General features: G+C 40.1%; 1 protein-coding gene across 1 annotated transcript; it reads right to left on the reverse strand.

The window, feature by feature from the left end:
* Positions 1 to 379: 379 nt before the first annotated feature.
* On the reverse strand, positions 380 to 6,100 carry LOC114563023 (neuronal acetylcholine receptor subunit non-alpha-2). Its single transcript, XM_028589781.1, has 5 exons — positions 5,957 to 6,100; positions 3,357 to 3,401; positions 2,751 to 2,860; positions 654 to 1,569; positions 380 to 544 (listed from the first exon to the last, which is right to left on the reverse strand). The coding sequence occupies exons 1-5, from the start codon at positions 6,077 to 6,079 to the stop codon at positions 380 to 382; spliced, it is 1,359 nt and encodes a 452-aa protein (XP_028445582.1). The 5' UTR covers positions 6,080 to 6,100.
* Between the last annotated feature and the right edge of the window lie 12,533 nt (positions 6,101 to 18,633).

The raw sequence follows: 18,633 nt of genomic DNA on the forward strand, positions 1-18,633 counted from the left end.
TTTCCCCATTGTATGATTTATAAGGATTATCTATCTTCTTTTATGTGTAACCTAGTGTTGTGATAGCTGCATGCTACTTACACTTACCATTTGTAGAATTGGAAATTTTATAACTGGCTGAAAAGCAATATTTTCACTAAGATTGTCTTATTTATCTATAGACAAAACATTATGTCACCATAATAATTTGAAATATACTATGTGCATAAAAGGTATACATTATGACTTAATGAGAAAATGTTACACAGTGGATCTAGAGAAGAAACCTAACATCAAAGAGTCGACGTTCTCCTTTACAAAACACCAGCAGTGGCTTCCTCTTGCTCATAGATTGTTGAATGTGGATCATCAGTGAAAGAGGTGTGCTATTGCTACAGTACTAGTTTGAAGGTGGATCCTCGCTTGCAGTTGGAGGAGGGATTTTAAAAAACATGTACAGAGCTGGAGTGAAGATGAGGACAGTGCCCAGTACTGAGACGGTGAGGAAAGCCCACAGGAAGATCCTGTCTAACACCTGGGCCACAAACTTCCAGTCTTGTACCACCTGGGAAATAGAAGAAATAGGAGATGGTAGACAGCAACATATATAAACATTAAGCCCTAAGAACTATTTAAATTATTACTTCAATCTTTCTTGATCCAGCTAAACCCACCTCGTGGATGAAGTGTTCCTTGCGGATGTGTCTGCTGATGTAACGCACCGAGTAGATAGCCTTGTCCAACATGGTCGCCCAGGCCTCGTCCTCCTTCCCATCAGAAGTTGTCTGTCCTTGAGTTCCGCTGTTCGCCTTCTGGCCTCCTTTCCGACCTCCAGAGCGAGGCTTGAGCTCGGGGCTTTCAGGAGCCAGCTCTGGGTAGTGGTAGCGGTCGGTGTGTCCACGCATACAGAGCAACCTCGGGAGTTTCTGAAGGAAGAGATTACGGACCCACGGCGACATGGGGTGGTAGCTGGCTGAGGAGCGGTGGTGCACGTTGATGACAAAGACAGTGACGATGATTGACAGTGTTACAAATATCATGATGAACAGCAGGTACTCTCCAATGAGCGGGATCACCTTGGAGGAGGAGGGGATGATTTCTTCTATGACCAGGAGGAACACAGTGAGCGACACAAGGACAGAGGTGGAGAGTGAAAGCTTTTCTCCTTCATCCGAGGGAAGGTAAAACACCAGGACAGTCAGAAAGGACAAACCCAAACAAGGGATGATGAGGAAAAGGGTGTAGAACAACGGCAACCTCTTCAGAATGAAAGAATATGTGAGAAAGGGGTACGAATACGTGTCGTCCATCCTGTTCCCTCTGACACCAGTGGCACTAAGGATCTCCCACTCCCCATTATCGAAGAAGTCCTTCCGGTCTACCTGGTTGTCTATCAGGACCAGGTCCACCATGTTACCATCATATGTCCAGGAGCCAAACTTCATGGTGCAGTTCTGGCGGTCGAATGGGAAGAAGGTGACGTCCATCGTGCATGCGGATTTGTAACTTGCAGGTGGTGTCCAGGTGATGGCACCATTGAACTTGACAATGGCTTTTGTCATCAGAGAGCCCTCAAACCTCCCATCAGCACTGAATAAACATGGAACAAAACTCAGAAAATAAATCTCAGAATCACATTTACAGAATATCTGTATATGTATCTGGTGATTGTATTGCTATTGACTTTTTATATATTATCCTATTTTTATTAGTATGTATTACTGAAAATGAATGGACTAAATGAACGTAGCACTTGTGATCATAACTCAGTATTACATAAACGGTATTTTAGTGCATTAGATTAGTGCTAACATTAGAGTATTAAAACTTTGTTACATCTTGATAATTGGATTCTATACTAAAATGATATATAGAAGTATATGGACCGTTTTGTTGCTGTATTTTTCATACTGGCAGAGTGTCTTGTTTAAAGGAGAACTCCGGTCGATTTCAACACGTAGCTCTGTTGTTTGTAAATTTGGAGTGCTTTCAGTAGCGAGAAAAACGAAAGCAATCGGTGTTGCCTACACCATGTTATCCTCCTGCTAGCATTAGCACCCAGGAGGCTGAAACTGGGCAAGTTTTAAACATGCTTTTAGTCTCTTAACATGTTCGAAATGTCATTAAAAGTGCCTACCCATGTGAAGTGATTCCTTCCGAGTGAACACAGTGAATCTGACTGCAGTAGATGTGAAAGAAATACATAAAGGTTTATGCTAATTCAGCTCTGTTTAGTTCCGGTGTTAAGACAGCAAGACGAATGCTTAGGGACCGTCTACAACACCGAAAAGAGATACAAAAATATTTTCAAAAATAGGCATATGCTTATTTTTTAAAAGTAAGTGCTGTGGTACAACTAGCAGGAGACAAGTTATAACTGAGGTAAGTTTAGAGACACTACCTTATTTAATCATTAAATTAATAAATATTTTTGTATCTCTACTTTGTAGACGGTCCCTAAGCATTCGTCTTGCCGTCTCAACATCGGAACTAAACAGAACTGAATTAGCACAACTTTTATGCATCTACTGCAGCCTTGTAATGACATTTCAAACATGTTAAGAGGCTAAAAGCACGTTTAAAACTTGCCCGGTTTCAGCCTCCTGGGTGCTAACACTAGCAGGAAGATAGCACGGTGTAGGCAGCACAGATTGTTTTCTAGCTACTGACAGCACTCCAAATTTACAAACAACAGAGCTACGTGTGTCTCCTTTAAGTTTCACAAGGTAATCGTCAGGCAGTTGTATCCTAGCACATTTGAGCATTCTTACTTCTCATAGAGGACGATGTCTGGGAGCCAAATATTTTCAGAGGGGACTCTGATGGAAGTGATTCCTCCGTATTTGTCGGGATTCCATCGCAGCTTGTAATCGATCCACTCCTGGTCAACACAAACAGGATGCAGTATTGTTATACAGTTCTGAGTTTTTGTTTGCGTTTATAGCCATCAAAATTGATTAAACTTATTTTATCAAGTTCTCTGCCCCTGGAATTGGATCACGTACACTAGAGAATCCTGATAAACAAACAAAACCCCAATGAAACTCTAAAATTAAACAAACCTTTAATAGGACTTCAGAAGGAAATAACGTATGTATATTGCCCTATTGCATAATGCAACTCATTTTTAAATAGTCTAGACTTTTACAAAGAAAAAGTAAGTCAAATTCTGTACTGTCTATTTGAAAATACTTTACAAAAATTCTTTACTGTGTTATACAACCAAAAGTATTTACATTTATCAGACAGAACAGAAAAAGGTGAGACTATTGCAGTATGTATAACTATTAGCTTGTGTCTGCTTATTGACCTGTGGATACGAATGGTAAGAATGATTGTAAACATTTCGCCTTGGTTGGTTTTTGTGTCTTGCTCACCTGACAAAGCCAGACGTTAGTTGTCATTAGCTGGTTCTTCTCATCCTAAAACAGACAAAAGAGTAATATTTTAAATGGGAGAAAGACCCCCGGAAGCAAGACAATAGTGTGTTGGAAATAGGTACCTTTCATGATCAAAATTCAAACAAAACGGTTTGAACATCACCAACATTCAAAACACACGATTGAAACCTAGTATCTCTTACAACATTATTGTCAAGCCCTTAAATAAATGGACCCAGATATAAAAAGTAAACCTGGCTGTGAAAGAGGCACTGATCCCACCCACTGTCACGTTCCTGCTCCGCTCTTATTTTGTGTTTTTGGACTTCCTGTTTTATTTTATTTATTCTTCGTGTCACTCTCTCCAGTGTTATTTCCCTTGTGTATTCTCCAGTGTTTTTTGACTTTTGCCTTACTCCTGACAACAATTACTGCCTACCACTTTTTGTACTGTCACCTGCTTTGTTCTGAGAACAATAAAATCTCCTTACCTGTGATTCCCTGTCCAAGTCATGCATTTGGGTCTGCCTTTGTACTGTGATACCCACTTGAGTTAAAACATTTGAGATACAGTACACATAATTACACATATTCATAGTTTAAGATCATCTAAATCAACAACATCAGTTATGTTTACATGGATATTTTTATCTCTACAAACAAAAAGCAAGAAAATTGACTGCTTTTTTGTATGGGATGTTACTTGTTTAAAGCACAAACCATTTCTGATCTGGGTGCTTCCATCACAATGTTAGATTTGATTAGTGGACTAAATAAGAAGCTTGGTTGGAAGTAAACTAAATTATCCTTTCCTTTGCCATGAAATCAGACAGAATCGCATGTACCTGCCTCTACCACTTCCTTAGCAAACAAGAAAAAGAAACCAGAGGTGGGTGCAGGGAACCATGAAGCTGAAGCAATATAAATGCAGCAAGAGGTAAACAGATGAAGACAGGAATAGAAAGAGGGAGAGTGGTTAACACAGGTTTATTTCCACATCAGTGGAGGTGAATTTTAAAAATAAGGGAACGATTGATAGCAAAAGACTTAAGAGTAATACACAGTAGAGATATACAGAAAGATGTGGCTGTTCAGTGTATCCAGACCAGGCCTCAGCTGTCAGACTGAGTTGTATGTTTTGGTGATCACATAGAGCAGAGGTGAACCATAATCTAATACAGAGCCATGTACAGTAGCAGCCCAGAGACACTCAGGGGAGGTACATTCAGTATAGCCAAGCTGCTGTGTCTCTGGTTAGCTCTCTTTTCCAAAATCCAACACATCATCAACCTAAATCTTTCTTCTCTGCAGAGCCATGAGGTGGCGTTGTTTAATTAATCACTGATTGTCTTTGCCTAGCACACTTGTGTGTTAGGTGGAACGATGAAGAGTTAAATGTAAACTGGTTGAGATGAATATTTCAAGCCGAGAAGAGCGCCTCCACCATTAGCATCCTCCGTTTTCTCCTCTTGGACACCTAAGCCATTTCAACCTATCAAAGCCAGCCTCTGAAATATTAAAGGAACACTCCAGAGACAGAGACTGTGTGGTTGTAGATATGAAGTGAGTGTTCCAGATCTATTTCAGGACCCCGGAAAGCTCCCCACTGTGAAGCTGCCAGTGGCCTGTTCGGTTTCAGCACAACGGACAGCGACACTGCTCGGCTGAAAACAAAAGAAAAAAAGTGAGAACCAACCACATCTAACTGTGATTCTCAGTTAAAAAAGAATCTATATTGTTCTTTTTGTTATATTTCCACGTTTTAACGTATTATCTTCTTTTGAAGGATAAAGCTGGAAATGTTCAATATTTTAGTTGTTGTCAACTAATCCCGTAAAAGGACAAAAACCAACAATGTGTGAGTCCATCTATAAATACTTTCCTGCTTCACCACCACATATCTGTAGATTGCAGTCCCAAGCCTATTGATTCCTAATGAAGACATAAATCTTCAAAAACTGGTCACAATATGTACACAATATATACATTTTCTTTCTTTTCTTCAGTATTTAACAAAAAGGCTAAATGATTTCCTAAAACAGCTAAGCCCTATACTTTTTTTTTTTTTTTAGCAAATTTAGGCCACAAATGAGTAAATTGTTAATTTGCTTGGGAGTTTACAGACTTGTGCACTAGCAAGTTATTTCTGAAAGCAGGGCAGTATATGTGGCAACGACTCCAGTTTATGGACAAGAATGGATGTCTATGGCACAGAAGAAAAAGCTATATTAGGCTTTGACTAAACAGACAATAAGTAGGATTTATTCATTGTTGGTTTGGGCTTTTTATGTGATTTGTTGAGATAGTCATGATGAGGTTAAATATTAGGTTAAAAATAAGGTGTTTGTTTAGAGAAATAGTTGGGTTTAACCCCTTAACTTCTATTTTCTCCTTAAGTAGCTTCAAAAGTAATTAAATAATAATTGAATGCATGTCTATGTGATTAACCTTTTAGTCTGAAAACCTATTGTACTTTAGGACAGTGACTAGATAAATAAATAAATTTTTTAGATCCACTAGTGGGATCCAAACTACAAATCTCCTCATGAATACAGGAGTGCATGGATATGTGTATGTGATTGCAGGTGTGTTCTCACCACATCAACCAGCTGGGAGATCTTGAGTCCGAAGCGGACCCTAATAGTGTCGTTGACGTGCTGGATGGGCCTGACCCAGCGCTGGTAGCCTTGGAAAAGGTTCTTCAGTAGGGTGTCCTCCATCTCCGCCAAGGACACAAACTCACTCGGAGCTGGAACAAAAAGGAGGATTAGCATCTGTTAATTACATTAACACATGCTTTGTGTAAACTGATGAATAAAGTAGAATAGAGTAAACCTTTCTCACTGACAAAAAAAAAGCAAACATCTACTTTTACAGCCATTTCAGTGGACAGCATTGGAAAATAGACAATTACAACTAACTTATTGTATTGTATTGAACACCTTTTCATGTATTTTCTTCTTCTTTCTTTCATCTCTAACGTAAGAGTGATACTGTCTTTTAAGTAGGTCTTTGGAAAAGTTTCCAGCTACAGTTGGGTTGGCAGCAGCACTTTGACATTCAAATGCTTAAATTTCTTCTGCCTTATAAGGTTACCTTTGAAAGAGCTTTCGTGCAAAGAAAAGATGGTTAAAACTTTGAAAATATGTTCCAGCACCATGGACTCCTCCTCAAACTGAAATGGTAAATTAACAGATTTAGCTTATTCAACTCATTAGTTCCATTCCATGCACAGCAATCATAACATTAGTCCTCCAGCTGTTATATAGGCAGGTATGCTAGATACATTGGACTACAAGAGAGGATGAAAAGTGAATGATGCAGCTCTGCACTGTGTTACAAATGGAGGGGGAGGGGACAGATACATAAGCTGGGCAGTCAGCACATCAGTCAGCCTGAGGCGATATGATATCTCTAGAGGGACAAAGACAGTATTATTGACAAGAAACAGCTATAATGTAAGACACAGGGGACATCAAGTGCAAGAGCTGATGTGTGCGGTGAGGAGTGTGGACCTGCTGCTGCTGGTTTCTCCTCTGGCTTCACATCTGTCTGACATCATCTGACTGGACTTTGTAAATTATAGAGTGTGGTCTAGACCTACTCTATCTGTGAAAATCTGTAAAGTGTCTCGAGATAACTCTTGTTATGATTTGATACTATAAATTAAATTGAATTGAAGTGAATTGACTCAGGGGTGAATACATGTAAAGTACCCCACAAAGCAAACATCAAACCTCAAAGTTAGAGGGGATTTTAGTCCTACTGGATCACCTCTATCTGTGCTTTCAAGGACTCTGTAAGAGGTACTGAGAGCTGAACACTGATATCTGACACCTGTGTCCTGGTTTGTCTGATGACAAATAGCTTCAGGGCAAACAAAGCTGGGCACTAACAAATTATTCTTGAACTGATGTACTGCTCAAAATCTCATCTGGATGATGCAGGAGTGCAGTGGATACTATCTGATTACTTGTCTTGGTTCCAAAGAATATATTTCTATTTTATTATTGTCTTTACAATTAAAAATACCCCCAGAAAACAGGAAATGTTTTTGTTTATAAATGTTTTATTGGAGGAGAAATAGCCAACAAATTGTATTTATACAGCCCAATATCATACATTTGCCTCAGTCAATTAGAATAACAAGCAGAAAATTAGATATAGGTAATAAGTAGGCTACGTAAGTAATACACGCGAAATATGTAACATATTGCTGTGAAATAACAACAATAGACTACTTTTGGATAAGCAATGAATGAGTAGGTTGTACTTTGCGGGTGACGAGGTTATCGGAGGTTATGCGGAGCTGATTTGAATCTTTATCAGACATCAATCACCACATGGTCTGTCTGTCCGTATTTCCAAACAGAAACAACACTGTAGTGGATACTCAAAAATATTTAGTAAAAACAAATCAGAGTTTTCTTACCGGTGATGTCGGCGAGGGACAGCGGAAAGAAGAGAAGGAGGAGGACCGCCAACTTCATGGTGTTCTCCTCCCGGTCCGAGCCAGCGCACCTGCAGCCTCCTGTTTCTATCGGCTATTCAGCAGGAGAGGACTAGCCTACAGTACACACACAGCGAGATGGCAAAGGCACCCATTAGCTGTGCTCAACACCATGCGGAAAACAAGTCCTCTGCTGCAGTTTGACAGAGAGCAGGGACTCGGTGTGAGGGCGCATGTGGCCGGTGTCCGTATGCTGTGACTCCGGTCGAGGCGTCACGGGGAGCGGCGGTCAGCAGAGCGGCTCTCTGTAGGAGGAGGGAGAGGGGGAGGGATGCCCGGGTGATGCTCAGGCGTGGAGTTTAAAAGCCGCTCTTTTTTTTTTTAGCTACATAGTAGTGTTGCTGGTCGGCTCAGGAACACTACCCGTGTTTAGAGTCTAATGTGTATAAAAAAACATTGTTGAAAAGGATACTTTAAGTTGTGACATTGTACTGTAAAAATGTGTACAGTATTTGCACATTTCACTAAGGTATTAGAGGAACTTGCTCACATATAAAGACTTTTGTAATATTTGTATTGTTTCTTTTTTAGGAATATAGAAGTAGGACGTGTTGTGGAAAAATGCTGGAAGTCATGCGATTTATAGACTACAATAGGCTACCTTAATCCATGCCCCCCATGTATTGAGTAATAGCCAGCAGTTTAATTGGCAGATGTACAGATGCACTGCTCAACCACTGGAGGGCGCTACTTGGAACACTGACCCAGGACATCATGTTATTAGAGAGTACAAGACAGGAGAGGCCTTTTCTGTTATTTACCGTAAAGATCCCCTCCAGCTACACGTTAATCTGTGATTTAGAGATTATAGAACAGGCATGTAATGGAGAAAAAATGACTTATAATATTCAAATTGTTTTTGTTCTTACTGTATTAGGTTTAAAGTGACATTGTATTAATGTGTATTAACATTAATCATGGCGTTTATTCAATAGGCCTAGTGTGAGTACTTTGACTAGAATTGCATTTGCTGTTACTGATCGTGGTGTGTGATACTGTATTGTCCTCTACCTACATACAGCAGTCTATCTTCTAACATTTTGCTTACACATGTAGTTGTGCATTATTTCCGATTTTACAGAGTCATTATACTTTTCCAGAGGCCTTTCCTCCCTGACACAAATCATAGAAAAATATCATTATGCTGGCTTAACAGATATTGAGCACTTGTCACAAAATCTAAGTATTCAGTTGCTTCAGTACAAAAACATTAACATCAGAAATGGCCATGGAAAAATATAATCAGTTAAACCATAAATGCTGCTCTTCTTTCAAAGTTTGCACTTCACAAGTACAGAACTCAAACATTTTAATTAAATATAAAACACTTTTCATCTTGTACATGCCCACACAAAGATGGAACCCACGCATGCACACACACACACACACACACACACACACACACACACACACACACACACACACACACACACACACACACACACACACACACACACACACACACACACACACACACACACTCACTTCTGTGTAGGAGTTTCCCTGTTGTACGGCCTGTCGTGTCCTATCAGTAAATCAGCTGCCGTAAGAGAGTCTCATGGACACACAAACAGCACACTCTGTCACAGCCAGATGTTTCCAGTTTCAGATACTCAGTCAGCCAAAGGATCATTGTCTATCCGGGGATGCATTTCTTTGTCTATGCATTCATGTATTGCACCTACAGTATAGACAGAGCATATGTGAGAGTAGTGACCAGCAGGTTCCACAGACTCATGGGAACATCACCAAAGACCAGCGCGTGTCTGTTTGTGAGGTGGTGTTGTTGTTAGTGCAGCAGGTTGAGAGACCAAATGCTGCATCACAGTTATGTAACACTTACCTTTCTTTCTAGTCTTTCCCCCCCTTTAAACACACAAAAAACAAGAGACTAAACATGAATGGCACTAGCAATCTGTATAAAGGACAAGAAAAAGCAAACAGAAGGTCTGATTCACACACAGAAAGAGACAGAGATAGAAAGAAAAAAAGAACAGAGAAAGAGCACTAAGAGCAACAGAAACTCATTAACATCACCCCGACACAAACACACACTTTGCCAAAAGTGTGTAGGCAAAGTGTATGGCAAAGAAGACTTCTGTGTGTGGAACATGTTTAGTTAAGGTGAGAAACAAGCGTCTACAAGCTTGGCAGCTTACTGTTTTCAATCAAATAAATAACCATCCAAACCATTGGTTTTAGCAATCAAATAACCCAACACACACCTGCACAAAGAGACACAACATGGAGCAAATTCTCACACACTGATAAGGAAAATCATTGATATTGTGAATGTTTTTCCAGGTTCAGGATTGTGTCCAATAAACTTCCCCCTTCCACTTGTGTGCCACATGAACATGCCTAAAATTATTACCTGATTTTGATTATGTGTAGGTACACTATATGGTCACAAGTATGTGGACACCTAAACAATACAGCCACACATCTTAAAGAATTTAAGTATTGCTTTAACTGCCTCAACTCATGTAGGAAGGCTTTCTACAAGATTTGCTCCCATTCAGCCAGGAAACAGTGAAGGGTCTCTCTTCACCATACTGTTGCCACAACGTGAGTGAAAAGAAGTCTCCACGTACTTGCCAGATGATTTATCTTTACTCAGTGCATTGGGGTCAAATGATGATGACAATTCATAGTTGTCATGAATCCAGCATTCACTCATCAAAACATGAGTGGAGATACAAGATTGATTGCTTGCATTTACATGCTTTGCATGTACTACTTTGAATGGCGTTAGCGTCACTCCTTTTGTCTTTTATCCTCTGTTCGGCTGCTTCATATTTTTGCCTTAATGGTTAATCTGGCCAACGTTGAAAATTAGCCCTTTGGCTAATAATTGCATATCTGCAGTGTTGTTGATTAATGTGCATTGTCCAGGTAAGATTTAAAAAATAAAAAATAAAATAGCAGTCTTGAACCATGCAAGTAGTTTCAGTATCATGTGCAGACATTTTAAGAATCCACCTCTGAAAGTTGTGCCTCACACCAATACAGTGAAGGTGTGCTGAATTTAGTTTGTGCTGCTACAAGCAGTGAAAAAATGAGTTGTAAACTCTGACAAGAAGCAATTTCTGGGTTACTCTGGTAGTCTACAGAGTTCATTGTAAATAGTTTTCATTGGGACTTTCTACTTCCAGTTCCAGTAAAAACTGTTGACTGTAAAATCTGTGGATTATCCAAAGGAACTGGGACACAGTTTCTGGAAAGATGTAGAGTTTTCATATCCAAACAGAAACCTCTGCGACTGATCTCTTAAAAAGAAAGTGTCTGCATTGCTAGAAATGGCAGTAAAGGGAGGGATATGGCAATGAATGTAGTTCAATTAGGAGAGACAAGTGAGATGAATGTTTATTTATTTATTATTCATATATAGATATGTGATATTTAAGTCTTGGGAGAAAGAATTTGATGGATTTGTAACTGAGGGGCGTCTGCCCTCGGCAGCAGCAAGATAAACCCATCCATAGAGTCCAGACACTGGTGGAGGTGGCTGATGATTGTGATGAGGCTAATGGAACTGAAGAATCTGCAAAGACTGGTGGTGATGGGGAGGTGGAGGGGCAAATTGCCATTTGCAACAATTAGACAGAGAGAACATATTTAAATATGAACCTATTGCGCATAACAACAGCATGAAGGTACTAAAGGCGAGAGAAGCATATTTAAACAGAGGCAGCAGCAGAATGATAGGCTAACAATGTAGTTGTGTCACTGAGCTATTGGATAGATGAGAGCAGCTCATGAGAGCAGCTGATATGATAAGTGACAGCCCCAGACAGGACAGCAAGGAATAATGAGTGAGCATGTGTGTGAGAATTGAATGCAGAAGCGTGAGAAATAAAGAAGGCCTAAGCATGCAGAAGTATAGTCTTACTGACTGAACTTATGCTATAGCTTCATTTCCTCAAGTTTTGGAACCACAGAATATAGACACACAGACTCCAACAAACACACATACACACACACACACACACACACACACACACACACACACACACACACACACACACACACACACACACACACACACGTATATTCTAAGCTAACCAGGCATGAAGCACATTTTGCAGCATTTTCTTGTATGATCATTCTCTCTCTCTCTCTCTCTCTCTCTCTTTCTCTCTCTCTCTCTCTCCTCTATTGGGGGGATAACGGGAGGCTGATTATCACAACGAAATTATCCTGATTTTCTGCTCCACTTGGAGCTATGGGCCGGGCAGCTGCTGCCTCCGAGATCGTCCCGTCCACCTCGCCTCTAATCACTCAGAAACATAAATTCTCGCGGGCTGCAAACCTGTCCCTTCCCAGATGACTTTGGGCAGATGCACGGTGTATGCATGTGTGTTAGATACAGTAATGTGTGTGAGAGAGAAGACAGAAAGAATGGAGGATATATTTTCTGCATGTGTGTTTGCCACATCAGAGCTTGTTAGTGTGTGAGTGTTGTTTTTGTTTTCTCAGCCAGTTATTGAGCTCATAATTAATGTCTGCATAATTTTACTTGGTGCAGAAATATGTAAAAAATGAGAGGAAACAGCCCTGTCTCCCAAGGCCCATGGTTTTAATCTTAATCTGTTTGTTATTTTAAGGGTTTTTTCAAAACTGGCGATAAAAGCAGAAGGGGGCTATAACAAGGGGAATCAAATCTCACACAAGCTTCAAAGCAAAACACAAAGCCAGTGGTCTCACACATGCTAATACTATTAGCCCACTAATACTAGCACCAGCACTTTAAGCGGAAACCCTGATAACCACAAAGCTTTGGTGTATCAATTGAAGCCAAAGTAGCTTTAAGAGGATGCAAACTCCCCACTCATCAAAAATGCAAGAGTTCGGTTATTTGATATGTTAATCATCATAAAACTGAAGAACAAAATAGATGGCAAGATTCTGGCCAGATGAGAGGGAAAAGGTTACTGGAAATGTTGTCAAAACTCACAAAAGAGAGAAGAACATGGAGTGAAAAAAATAAATGAAAAGTGTGGGAAAGAAAGTGGCTGAGACCAAGTTTAATGTCAATGTCAGGCACTGCTGGTTAGCAGCAAACTGAGCTTTCTCACTCAGCAGACACACACACACAAAATATTTATTGACCTCTAACATGACACTTTGATCTAGACGTCTCACTCGGATTTTCCTTTGGTCTTTGTCTGACTGATACGATGAGAAGAAAAGGTCGCTGATTGAAACTAATGCCTGCCAGACAGTGTTACAATACTGTCTCCTTCAGATAACGTACTGAAGGAATGACTAAGGACCATATAAACAGCCATGTAAAATAATAATGGTGTGTGTGTGTGTGTGTGTGTGTGTGTGTGTGTGTGTGTGTGTGTGTGTGTGTGTGTGTGTGTGTGTGTGTGTGTTAGGAGTGTAACAATACAGGTTTCATTTGATGCTTTAAAAGATTTAATATATTTTTAACAAAAGATAATTAAAACAAATAATGACAGTGTCTTAAGTTTAACAGTTTTTTCCATTGTCTTGAGCATGTTGTTGATCTTATCATTTTGCTGACAACACCTATGTAGCCTCACAAGAAAAACTCAAGTGACAGAACTTCTCTCTTAAATAAAGAAATATGGCAGCTTTTTTAACAAGCAGTGTCTTAAGGGAAGAATAAAAAACTTCCTGAGATTAGAGCAAATATCAGCTTGACTTACTTAATTGGTCTAACAATTTCCAAATACTTATTTTATAGTAATCAACATGATATTTGATGACATCTGATGACAACATCTTTGGTGTGTGAGTACACACACCAAAGATGTTGTCATCAGATGTGAGTCAGATGTGAGTCAGCTGTGCTTTGTGTGCATGTCTCACCTGTATTCGTGCATATACATGCATGAGTGTCTCACACTGGTGTGTTTGGACATGTGCTTGTGTTATGTGCACATATGCAAAATTGTGAATGTTCACCTGTGTTGGTCCATGCACAAATATATAAATCTGCATTTGCATTTTCATGTGTCTTCACTTTATCGGCCTGCATATGCTGTGTATTTGTGAGTGTGTTTGCCTGTGTGTGTGTGTGTGTGTGTGTGTGTGTGTGTGTGTGTGTGTGTGTGTGTGTGTGTGTGTATACGGCTATGTATATCTCTGTGTAGACATGTATGTATATGTGCTCCAGTGTCAACAAAGAGGACGGCTGGGTGTGCGTTTCGTCTCTCTCAGTGTCTGTCTCTGTGTGCCCATGAGGAGTTCACAGTGCTTACTTGTCTCCATTTGTCATCTAGAGTAACAGAAAAGTTGTGTAACCTTCATTTGCCTCTGGACAAGGCAGACAGATAATGAGGCACCTTCTGTCACACAACCACATATGCAGTGTGTCACATTCACATAAAGCCTTGGCGATGCCATTAAAAAAGTCTTGACTCCATTGAGCTATTGGCAGAAGATTTCACATTGTATTTATATCCTTTCTAACACACAATGTTATGAGCAATTGGATAGTTGAACGTCATCAAATTGTAACAGCAAATGCAACAGAACAGTTGTTCTGGCCCTAAAAATCCATCCAACTGTTGTTCATCATGAACGACAATGACATCACTGGATTTACACCAACCCTGCTTTGTTTCCTCATCTCAAATGCCATGTGTGTTCTTTCTAACAGTGACAAGCAACAAAGGCCAGAATCGAACCTGGGATGTTGCGGTTAAATGGCATGTGCTGTAACCTCTCGGCAACTAAGGCGCTCCTGCTATCCATTTACCAGACTTGACTTTATGCTGCCCACAGCTACCTTCTCTACCCTTCAGCCATTTATTTTTTTTGGGATGGACCATCACCTTAAATATAAGCTTAATTTATTTCAGGAAATATATGTTTAAGCAAAAGTGAGAAACTCTAATATTATAAAGATATTATTTTATGGTGTGGTGTAAAACCAGAAGGAACACACACACACACACACACACACACACACACACACACAGACAGACTAAGCTGTGCTAAAACACCAGGATTGTTTTATTAACAAATGTCTCTCTTGTGATTCAGAAGGTCAGAATTGGAGACTTTCTTGCTGTGTAGCAACAGCTCATAGACTGCCTGCCTGCTTCTTTTTTAATCTGAGGGTAGCTACAGTTTTTGACGGCCAGCAGTTGTGCCACAGCACTCACAGGTGTTTTCAGGGTCCCGCTCTGATTTGTTTCAGCTGCTGTTCGAGTTGCTGAAATGGCACAGGCACAGATCTCCACGTTTGCTGCCCAAGCTGCTGATGCGCTGTATATAGAGCACCATGGATCCTGTGGGTCAGTGTCCTGTGTCACACATTTAAATTAGATTATGAAAAAACAGGGTACTTAAAAAAGGAACAATTTTTTACTACGAAAGTTGAAAGAGTTAAAGGAATAGTTCAACATTTTGGGGAATATGCTTATTCACATTGATGAGAAGGTTATTTACTGTTTAAATTATGTTAAAGGATGGTTTTCTGTAAGTGTTTTCTTGTGCAACTTTATTCAAATTTTTGTAGTTTCTTTTACTTTCATTTTTGAGTAACAAAGACGTGGCACAACCTGGTGACGGAGTGTGACAATGTGTGACTGCATGAGGCAGCCACATAAGGAATCAGATGTATGAAGAGCACGATGAAGGAACCAGTGTCCTTGCTTCAAATGTCTATTTACAAACAGTGATATCTCCTTCCATAGTGCATTTCTTCTTTCCTCCTTCTCTGCTTCTATTTAACCTCCTTTGTGTCAAATACTTCTGGGTTTATGTTAGATATTGCTTGTCTGCTTTGTTTTCTTGAATTGCCTTAGATCTCAGCAGGTAGTCTCTCTACATACAAACACCAGGACTCAAACACTGCATGAGTTATGCTTCCTTGATGCTGTAGCAATTGTCATAAAAAGCAGGTTACACAGCACAGGTCTAAGTTGCATTTTTTCCTAGTTATATTTTACATTTCCCAAACAAGCACTGAATGCCATTATGTCACTGGGTGCAGACCAATTTCAAAACACCACTGAAGAAATGCAATGCAGCTATTTTAGGGTGATATAGAGTGACAATGTTTTTAACCTTACTGTATTATTATCAAAAGATTTAAGGAAAAGAAAATGTCACGTACCCTGCTGCCCATCTTACCTGTTCAACCAGTACAGGTCATGCAAAGATGGCAATAAATATTTAAAAACAAAATAACGTGCAACAGAGAAATGCATATCACGTCTTTATTTATCAAAAAAGTTAACCATTTTAGTGACGTTTTCTCTCAAAACAAAAAAAATGTCAGAAGCATTTTCTGTTGTTCCACCAAAATGCTTTTTCTTAATTCTAAGACAATGTTTCTTCATCTATAAATATTCATCAGAGAGTAAAATTAGAAGTCTGCTCTTTGTAAGCATGTGTGTGTGTGTTGCAGTCTTCTACTTCAAGAAGCAACCATTGATGTGTATGAGAAGACCCTGCATGTGTGTGTGTGTGTGTGTGTGTGTGTGTGTGTGTGTGTGTGTGTGTGTGTGTGTGTGTGTGTGTGTGTATGTGTGTGTGTGTGTGTGTGTGTGTGTGTGTGTGTGTGTGTGTGTGTGTGTGTGTGCATGATTGTTCAGAAGACTCCCATTGAAATGAATTATTTAGAGGAGAGTCTCTTTTACTTATCCACGGTCGACTGGCCGCCGGCACGTACCGTTCTGCTCCTGACGACACAAGAGACTACCCTAATTCACCATCCACCCCTTCACAATCCGCCATATGCCCCCATGTCATCCTTCAACCCCACCCAAACTTTTCCCAGCATGCTCCACTGCAGAAGTGCCCTCATTGCAGCTTTGCCTAGACAGGGTCCCCAAAACCATTGTAGAAAGACAGAAAGAGGCAGAGAGAGGAGGACAAGAATGAAGACGAATGGGCAAGAATAACCTATTTTATTTAATTAAAAAGGTCTTTCAAAAATTGCAAAAAAATATGTAAAACAAGTGGAAAATGTAATAGAACTATTAAGTTTGATTACAAAAAGCAAATGAAATTAGATCCTACAGACGCATGCACTGCGACAAGTTTGTCCTCTGAAGAATCATGTAAAATATTCATCCATGTAGCTGGCTTAATAATGTATTATCCCTCAATTTAGCACCCGGAGCTTTGCTGTGCTCTGCTTGGCTCCGGCTGCCACAAAGTACTTGAAGTCCAGTCATTCAAGATAGATCAAAATAGCAAACTCACTCCATTACAAATTCAGATTAAAGTGGCTGAAGCTTTCTACAAGCAGCTGATTGCTGTGTCTTACTCAAAATATTTTATAAGTGGCATCCAGAAATGTCTGCGTTTAGGAGGATTGGGAGCGTTAGTGTGGATCAGATTTTGAACAGAAAAGTGTTCAAAAAACTATTACTATTTCATTCCCTGTTAAAGGTTTGAAGGGCAACCCTATAAATTGGTGGAGAGCCATGGAGGAAAATTGCATGCATCACACAATAATAGTCCAAATATAGCTGAAGTAGCTGGTTCTCTGGCTGATCTCTTCATTCTGTGGCAGCCAGGCGCTGATGTGACCCTGTCAGGCAGCAGACTGAGACTGATGGGATAGTATGTGTGGCTGTTGTACAGCTGCTGCTGCTGCTGCTACATCTCCATATTTATAACTAGACTCCATGATCCATCCCATAATCCGCATGTAGCAATATCCATGATGCTGAGTTCACATATGGATGCACACTGTCAATAGCCCACAATCTCTGTTTCTCACTCTCACCTCCTCAGGTGACAAGCGTATTCTTTCTTGTCCCCTCTTGAACACACACAGACACACACACACACACACACACACACACACACACACACACACACACACACACACACACACACACACACACACAAACACAAACAAACACACATATTCACACACAGAAATGTCCACACGCTCATTCAGTACTCGCTAGTAAGGATTAAGTGTGAGTGGTTGTTGGGAGCCACAAGGTGGACCAATTCAAAGCTAGACTCCAATTTGGCTGGAGGGGGAAAGGACTGTATCTTCACCACTCTCAACTTTCAGTGTGTGTGTGTGTGTGTGTGTGTGTGTGTGTGTCAGTGCTGACAGGCACATTCAGACTCACCCGTGACCTTTGGGGAAAGAGGGATAAGAAAAAGAGGGGAGCTTCAAAGGAAAAATGCTTTGCTGTGCTTTTGCTTTGGAGACGCAGTTTTGGCCACTTCACCCAACATGCATCAGTATGTTTGACTGTGTGTCCGAGCTGTTTCTTCAAGTAGCACAGCAAAACTGTACAGTTCACCCTGAAACTGCTGCTGTGATTATGAACAATTAATTTCCTCAAATATCTTTTCTAAAATCATAGTTGTTGAACAATTCCACCAGTACATCGTTGCAATATCCAATCTAGAAATAATAAAACATGTTTATGCTTTCATTAGATAGGTGAGAGTAGAGAGATGATAAAAAATTAGCTGAGGGGAAGAGAGAGAGTGAGAGAGAAATGCAGCAAATGTTCCTGATAAGAGACATACCTCAAAATTGACTGGCCGTCCTGAAAAACATCTATTTTCACTTTTTATTTATTTTATAAAATAATGACCAACTGCCTGCTACAAGTGTACTCTTGTAATTGTGAGTCCCAGCTGAAGAAGCTGGTGGTGAAATGTCTTGCTCAAAGATGTATTGTGTGTGAGTGACGAAACAATATTCATTCAGTTCCTCACATATTTATTCAGGGGAGTTTCCAGTCACAAAGTGTTTGACTGTTAGATGGTCACTGGTGCTTGCTGTTGTTAACAAATCTT

This window comes from Perca flavescens, chromosome 10 (assembly GCF_004354835.1).
Source record: "Perca flavescens isolate YP-PL-M2 chromosome 10, PFLA_1.0, whole genome shotgun sequence".
NCBI lineage: Eukaryota > Metazoa > Chordata > Actinopteri > Perciformes > Percidae > Perca > Perca flavescens.